This window comes from Dunckerocampus dactyliophorus, chromosome 1 (genome assembly GCF_027744805.1).
Source record: "Dunckerocampus dactyliophorus isolate RoL2022-P2 chromosome 1, RoL_Ddac_1.1, whole genome shotgun sequence".
NCBI classification, from domain to species: Eukaryota; Metazoa; Chordata; class Actinopteri; order Syngnathiformes; family Syngnathidae; genus Dunckerocampus; species Dunckerocampus dactyliophorus.
In genome coordinates, this window is record NC_072819.1 from 33,721,071 (window position 1) to 33,729,235 (window position 8,165).

Genomic DNA, 8,165 nt, shown 5'->3' on the forward strand with positions numbered 1-8,165 from the left:
GCTTCAGGACATGGAAGACTAGCTGTGATAAATGGAACCATGAATTCTGCTGTCTACCAAAAAATCCTGAAAGAGAATGTGTGGCCATCCGTTTGTGAGCTCCAGCTGAAACCAAGTTGGGTTCTGCAGCAGGACAATGATCCAACACACACCAGCAAGTCTACCTGTGAATGGTTGAAGAAAAACAAAATGAGGGCTTTGGGGTGGCCTAGTCAATTCCTGACCTGAATTCTATTGGGATGCTGCGGCATGACCTTAAAACGGCGGTTCATGCTGGAAAACCCTCCAATGTGACTGCTAAGGGCGGCCCGACCAGTTATTAGGTTTAGGGGGCAATCACTTTTTCACACAGGGCCATGTAGGTTTGGATTTTTCCCCCTTAATAAGAAAAAGTTTCATTTAAAAAGGGCATTTTGTGTTCAGTTGTGTTGTCATTGACTAATATTTAAATTTGTTTGATGATCTGAAACATTTAAGTGTAACAAACAAACAAAATCAGAAATCAAGAAGGGGCAAACACTTTTTCACACCACTGTATATATATATATATATATATATATATATATATATATATATATATATATATATATATTAGGGATACGCTGATCGATCGGCCACTGATCAATATCGGTCAATTTCTGTAAAAAACAAGCCATCGGCACGGATAAATGCCTTTTAAAGCCAATCACAAAAAACGATAGACATGCGGCAGCAAACCCTACATGTGTGCTGTGTCATGTAGGGTTGCTAACACCCGTATTGAGGCAACAAGGGACACACTTTGTCTCAGAATCAAAACTAGCCTGGCTTTAGTCTGACAGCTTGCCACAGGCCACGGCAATCAATGCCAGCCTGTCTGATCAATTTCTTATCAAACCTATTGACGTTAGCGTTTTCTTGCTTCTTTGTTTACATGCGTTGCCTAAGTTTCTGGTCTAAATGTGACTTTTTACCACAGTGACATTTTGTTTTCAAAACAAACAATGTGGTTACTTCAGAGCTTGTTTTTGTCCCACGGGAAAGCTACAAGTGCATGTCACGTTCATGGGGTATACGTACTAACTTTGTGAAAAGCTTTAGTTTGGTGCGGCATTCAGGGGGCAGAGACTTGGCAGAGTGTGGTGAGTTTCCCGGCTTGCATTGGCATCATTGGTCGGGCGGCGGCTAATTAGCCAAAACGCGGGACGCCTGTGTGTGCGTGGCAGTCGGCGGTCTAAGTCGGAGGTCTAAGGCGGATAGCCCGAAAAGTGGTTGGATTCCTCGGACTGGATGGCCGTCCTTGGCGGTGGAGGACACTAGGTTTGCCGACTGCCTGGGGGCTCTGCTGGAGTGCCGTCAAGCTGCTCGTGCAACCAAAGTCTCCTTAAAGAAGGCTCTTGATCCTCTAAGCTTCACCAGTGATTTTGAAAAAGTAAGTCAAATACGGTTTTGTCTAAATTTTATGGTTCCCCTCTCATATCAAATAGCCTAGGGGTCACCAGTGTGGTGTCCACGTGCACCAGGGAGCCCCCCCGCGACCACATGAGGCGCCTACAAGCCTGCTTTTCATTCAGTTTTCCAGTTAATAATGTGAGAACACTCCAAAGAAATGCATTCTGAAATACAAAATATGAGTTGTGGATACCAGCCTTTTGTTAATGTTCTGGTAAAACCAACACATTTGGTTTGTTTGGGTTGAAATAAACAAATCTTCCAAAAATGTGTAGCTCTCACAAGTCAAAAATATTGCTGACTCCTGATTAAATTTAAAAATGTACACTTAATCTACGTGATCGGTATCGGCCGATTTCACTCATTGATGACCTGTATCGGCAGCATAAAAACCTGATCGGAGCATCCCTAATTTATATAGATAGATATATATATATATATATATATATATATATATATATATATATATATATATATATATATATATATATATATACAGTGGCGGTTCTAACTATGGGCCACATGGGCAATTGTCCAGGGCGGCATTCTCTTGGGGGCGCCACGAGGGGAAAGAACAAAAAATCCTATTTACTAATGCTCAGCACTCATCATATACTCATCAAGTCAGCACATATGTGTGGCAGATGGGCCCCCTCTACAGGCCTGATACTCGCGCCCCCGACTAGTAGCAACTCGCAACTCCGAGCAACTTGCTGCTCAAACGTGATCAAAGGCCCACCATGTAATGTGGGTCAAACCAAAGGAGTAGCGAGGGGGCGTTTACCGCTGGGCCTCAGTCCTCAAATTAATTAAAGTACAAGATTAAAAAATGTAATTACTACAGTATTTGCTAGAAAATAAAACAAATTTAATGGTTAATTAATTTAATGGTTTATTATTATTACATTATATTAATTATATCGGAGACCAAGAGTCTCAAACATGTTATTATCACTATGAAAATGCGAAATAAAAAGGAGGAAATTGTGAGTCGATATGAGTTGGTTTAACCTTGACTGCTAGTTGGATGACGGTGGGAGATGATGATAAAACAGTCAGTGACATCAGGAATGGCAGGGGACCAACATAATGGCACATAAAAAGTATATTTTAACATATAATGTATAACAATAATAATACAAATATAATAATATAAATGAATATAAATGTAACTGCATCATTGGTGTACTTTTTATCACCCAATAAGAACACAGAATCTACAGTGACATACATTTATAGTGCCTGTAGTACAATCATACGCAAGTGTCATCTGATATGTTAACATTTTTGCATATTTGTAAACTGATTATTACTCACCATTTAACAAACATTTTGAGTCCTGATTTAATGGTGTCACATGGTGTCCAGTTTCAGGGAAACAAATTAAACAGGAACAAACACATAGACAGTAAGAGTGCTGTCAGCTAGTAAGTGTCACATGGGCATGACCAACATGCTATGGCTAATTGACCTCTTTTTAAAAAGCATCTTGATAAAACCTTCTCTCACTTTTCACTGGGTATCTTCTCTGAGCCAGACAGATTTTTTTGGCCACTCCTAGACCTCTCGTGCTTTTTCTCGACCTGACATTACAATAGATACAAGCTCCCGACCGGCAACCTTGAAAATGGTCTTAGAGGTGTCCAGCATTAATTTTACTCAACAACCTTCTTCCTTATCCTTCTCTGGATCTGGCTTCTTGGCTACCTACCAGCTGGGGGTTGCCCAATGCTTTCTACAAAATGCACCTTGGATAGTGCAGACAGCGCCGTCTATACTCGGCGCATCAGCAGGGTCCTTGGTAGCCGCTTCTGTTGCCTGTGAATTGAACCTGAGTAAGTGTCTATTATTAAGAACGTACTTGTTTATAGGATGAAATTTTAATTTCTAATCGAAAACAACCTCCACCCCAGTTACAATGCGGGATGAGATGCTGTACTTTGCCAAAAAGATGAAAGGCTTCACACTTGGACCGTTCAGCCCCTCAGTTAATGTTCTGCACTGGTTAAAATATGTCTTACACAAACATCTTCCTCCTGATGCGCATCTCCTCGCAAGTGGACGTCTTGCTGTGGCTCTTACCCGTCTGGATAATGGCGAGCACACTATCATAACAGAGTACCGGTCCAAAGATGATGTCATACAGGTAAGTTGGACCACGTGTTAACCTCTTGGTGATTCCCAACCAAAAATGTTTTCATGTAATTTTTCGAATCACAATTCTCTCCTTCAGGCTCTGCTTTGTAGCTGTTTTGTTCCTGGATATTGTGGCATGCTACCACCCTCTTTCAATGGAGTAGTGAGTATTTTACAGCGCTGTAAAAACTGTGTTGAGCACCCCCAACTGTAATATGTCTATGTTATCCTGTCTTACAGTACTATATGGACGGAGGCTTCAGCGGAATGCAGCCTGTGCTATCATTACCCAGCCACACTTTAACGGTGTCTCCATTCTCTGGCGAGACAGACGTCTGTCCTGCAGACACACCCTGCATGTGGGACATGGTGGTGACCGGACTCACCTTGAAGGGCAACGTCGCGAATGGCCTGAGGTTCTTTAATGCACTCTACCCGCTAAAAGTGGAGGTAAGTCTTTCAATAAGTCAGTTGATTAGTTTGGGAGAAAATATCATATTCCTTCATTAGACTCCAAGCTAAAACAAACAACATCTTTGAAGAAATCATTCATAAGGAATATCAGGAACCTCCTTCCAATTCCTTATACACTGTGTGTTCTCTCTTTAGACTGTGGAGCAAGCTTATCACAGTGGCTACAAAGATGCCATTCATTTTCTTCTGAGCAACCGTAAGTCAGCTTGAGGAGTAACATACTAACTATACGTATTTTTAGAACTAAAAAAGAAAGAAAGAAGCTACTAGCATCAACACCATCTGATTTCAATTTTTTTTCAACTTGTATGTTTGTATGCAGAGTTTGTCTCGAACATTGCAATGAAAAACTTTTCACAAGAGCTGGACAGTTACAGACGCACGATAACGTCAACTTTCCCAGAGGCCGTGTCAGAGGAAGAGGAGGATGTGGATGAAGAAATAGAGACTACAACATTGGCATCTTTTCAAGGTGACAAAAGCATGCAGAGCACATGCGTCAAACTCGTGCCCTGGAGGGCCGAGACGATGCAGGTTTTCTCTCCAACCAGTTTCTTCAGCAGGTGATTTAATTGATGAGCTCCTTCCCTCAAACTGAAGGTGTTGATCATTAAAATCACCTGCTTTGGTGACTGGCTGGAAAGAAAACCTGCACTGTCTCGGCCCTCCATGGCACGAGTTTGACACCCCTGATGCAGATGGACAGTTTTGCTGAACTTCAATTTTGCAATTCAACTAAAAAGCTGACATTTATAGAACTTCCTCTCACTTTTGACACATTAAAGAATGACATGCATTGCACCAGTGCACATTTGCCGTCACTCAAAGCAAACACTGTAAATGCTGTCCAAATAATAACACTACGTGGTAAACACTAATGTGAATCATCATTATTTGTGTTTCAGTTCCAGTGAGCAATGTGATGAGTTACAGGAGCATGCTGGGACCTTTTGCTGGCTACGTCATCTACTTCTTGCTACCTATCATGCTGCTGTTCCAGGCTCTGATAGAGACAGAGGAAAGGTTAAAAAAAGATCTTACAATGTTACATTTGGGAGCTCAAAACTAAAACGTAATGGTTCTGTCCCTCTTCAGGTCTAAATTACTCCTTTTTTTTCAACTAAAACAATATAAGAAGAGCATATATCATTCATAGTGGTTTGAAAGAACAGAATAAACAAATAAATGTCAATATTTGTCACAATTTTAAGTTAAACTTTGTAAAATAAATAAATAAATAAATAAAAATTGCTGTTGAAGAATAAGAAAATTGCCAAAATCGCTATCATTAGCTAACAGCAAACATAGCTAATGAGCATTTGTGTGTGTTGCATGGGGCGTGGATTGCAATGTCGGAGCGGGAAGAAGGTGGAATATCAATCATACTTGCAAGCACATTTGAAAGTTAGCGGCTCCATGCAGTACCTCATGAGGGAAGACAGCACCTTTGGCCGTCAAATTGGACTTTATTTTGGGCTGGCAAAAATGACGAGACCAACTTCTTTCTTGTGTGGTGTCAGAGATGAAAGTGCGAGGTTACAGCGGGCCTCTAACCACGGTGGACCTCAGATAAACTAGTGTGGATGTAGCCATAAACAGTTTTCTATATATTGATCTGAGATGTCTGCAATGGATTTGACCGACAGGATGTGTTTTGTTTGTTTCTTTTTCAGTTTTGTAGATTTTGAAGTTATTTAGACTCGGACTTGACACTGAAGAGATTTAACCCCACCAAGACATTACTTCGGTTTAAAGTCACTGTCTGCCTTGGTTAGGTACTGCATGGGCGGGGCGCTAACTTTCGAATGTGCTCTAGCTCGCCCTCTTCCTGAGCAAGCAAGCGTTACGGTAGTTACGTTTGTCAGCTCATGATAGTGATTTTGGCAAAGTTTTGCTCCTAATGTTAGCTATTATCGAATGTATAGCATATCTTAACCACACAATGACTCCAAATTGTTGATCGCTTCTCTGAGACGGCTTTTGTGTATGTGCATGCGCTAAAGGCGCATACGTACAGCACTTAAAAGGCAGCGGTGAGGTAAAGCCATGAACGCCAGGCATCCAATTTGGCCCGAACGATAATTTTTACAAAGTTAAACTCCGAACTGTGACAAATATATACATTTATTTGTTCAATCAGTTCTTTTAAACTACTATTGGTAACATATGCTAGTCGGTGGTGTTGTACTTATATAGTTTGGTTTTAAAAAAGTATAACTTGGAGCTGAAGATGGACAGCACCTTTAAGGAGTGTACAGTATGGAGAGTTCACAGTAACGCCGCCGTGCAAATCGAATTACTCTCTGAAACGAGCAGTGTCTCCACTCTTTCCCCTGCAGAGTAGAGTTGCTGTTCCGACAGACTCCAGCCTTGGCTTTATGGACTTGGTATAGCCTGAGGCAGCTTGCAAGCTTCTTTTTTGGTATACTGTTTGGTACCTTCAAGAAGAACCTAAAGGACATGTAAGGCACAGTTGTTTAATGATTACACTGGACATTATCAACAGTAGAGTGCACACTGATATATTTCCTATTCTAAATGTTTTTCTCATGTCTGCCATCCAGGGTATTACCCTTCATGCTGACTTTGCAATTGTTGAAACAACAATCAGAAGATGAGGTTCTGCACAAGCAGAGTGTCGATACAGGTCACAAGGAGCTGTCTTGCCCTGCTCACTCCGAAAGTGTCAAGTGTGGAAGTCTGCGTTCCAGTCCTCCCTTACGAGGTTTATAAACTACCAGAATTAAAAAGTGGTAAGACTTTATAACGTGTAGCCCAGGTAGGAAGGTATACTCAGGACTAGGTCTGTGCTCGTAGTCTCATATTGTTTCAAAACAGGCCTTCTGAGAGTGTATTTTGTCACTCAGCAAGTTTGAAAGTTGTGTTTATTGTTTTCTGAAGAAGGACTTCAATTTAGCAAATTGTGGGGAAACTTTTGGTTGTATTGTGCTTTGCGGGCTCAGGTATTATAGTTGTCTCCACATCCCCTCCAACAGACTTCCAACCTTGAGCAAGACACCAAACCTTAATGCTTCTTATGCCGTGCCATTAGGGCAAATGAGTTATCTATATTTACTAGGGATGTCAGATAATATCGATAGGCCAATAATAATCGGCCTGATAGTGGCATAAAAATTTAATATAACCACAGGTGTGTGTGTGCCACAGATAGCACCGACGTTAGCTAACTCGTTAATGTGGAGATGCGATTCACAACGAGACAGCAGTCGCCGTAGGTGGCACCAATCAGTTTACTCTCCACTCAACTCGACAACAAGCAACAACCACGGACATATATAGACGCATATATTGAGCGCTAAGCCGTGCGTCAACGTCGCCGCCATATTGGATGTGTCAAGACTGAGCTGTAAAGGAATACAAGTAAATGTACTTACTTTCATAAAATGCCTTTATACAAAGATTTTTACAAAGAGTTAATGCCTGTTGTTTCTACATTCACACATGCACTCATATACTTGTGAAACAGTTAGGTACCAAAAACAATGTATTTGATCTTCTCAGATGGCTTAGATAAGAACTTTATTGAGCCCCAATAGGAGTTAATGCAATAAAATAAGATTATAAAATAAGAACATAAAAGTTATAAATCAAAATAATCAGCAAATTCATGTATTTTAAACAATACCCCTTTAACTAAAAATAAATGAAATGGACCACAGGCAATCAAAACCAACATCTGCTCAAAATGTTCATTTTTTCTGTCAGGCATTCACACTGTCATACCCTCCTAAAAGCTTTCTCTTTTTGAACGTGGTCGGATTGTCGAGCTGCACAAGCAAGGCCTCTCGCACCTGGGGTTGGGCGCAGTAAGACAGTAATTCTAAATGTTTTTAAAGATCCTGAGCATTATGGAACAAAAAAGTCGGTTGATATCGGAATTGGACATTGAGAGTTGGACAATATCAGGATATCGGTTATCGGCAAAAAAGCCAATATCGTACATCCGTACTCGTTACTTATCTTTTACTTTCATAGTTGACTGAGTAACACTATTTGGAGCCGAAAGTCATGGCACTTTGATGAAATGAAAGAAAATTATTTACTGAACAGAATGAATATACAGTATATGTATATACTTATAAATGTGTGTGTAAAAATCTATT

At 40.6% G+C, this 8,165-nt stretch overlaps 1 protein-coding gene across 1 annotated transcript; it reads left to right on the plus strand.

The window, feature by feature from the left end:
- Positions 1 to 2,960: 2,960 nt before the first annotated feature.
- Positions 2,961 to 8,165, plus strand: pnpla1 (patatin-like phospholipase domain containing 1). The gene is made up of 9 exons (XM_054788312.1): positions 2,961 to 3,266; positions 3,345 to 3,577; positions 3,665 to 3,730; positions 3,808 to 4,017; positions 4,177 to 4,237; positions 4,364 to 4,513; positions 4,947 to 5,064; positions 6,381 to 6,503; positions 6,606 to 8,165. Exons 1-9 carry the CDS (start codon positions 3,059 to 3,061, stop codon positions 6,772 to 6,774), a joined length of 1,338 nt encoding a protein of 445 aa, XP_054644287.1. The 5' UTR covers positions 2,961 to 3,058; the 3' UTR covers positions 6,775 to 8,165.

Bases quoted from the DNA above. Each gene is read 5' to 3' on its own strand.
- pnpla1 (XM_054788312.1), top strand. From the start codon at position 3,059: ATGGTCTTAGAGGTGTCCAGCATTAATTTTACTCAACAACCTTCTTCC. The intron at 4,238-4,363 runs GTAAGTCAGCTT...GTTTGTATGCAG, and splicing joins TCATTTTCTTCTGAGCAACC to AGTTTGTCTCGAACATTGCA. The intron at 5,065-6,380 runs GTTAAAAAAAGA...TTTCCCCTGCAG, and splicing joins CTGATAGAGACAGAGGAAAG to AGTAGAGTTGCTGTTCCGAC.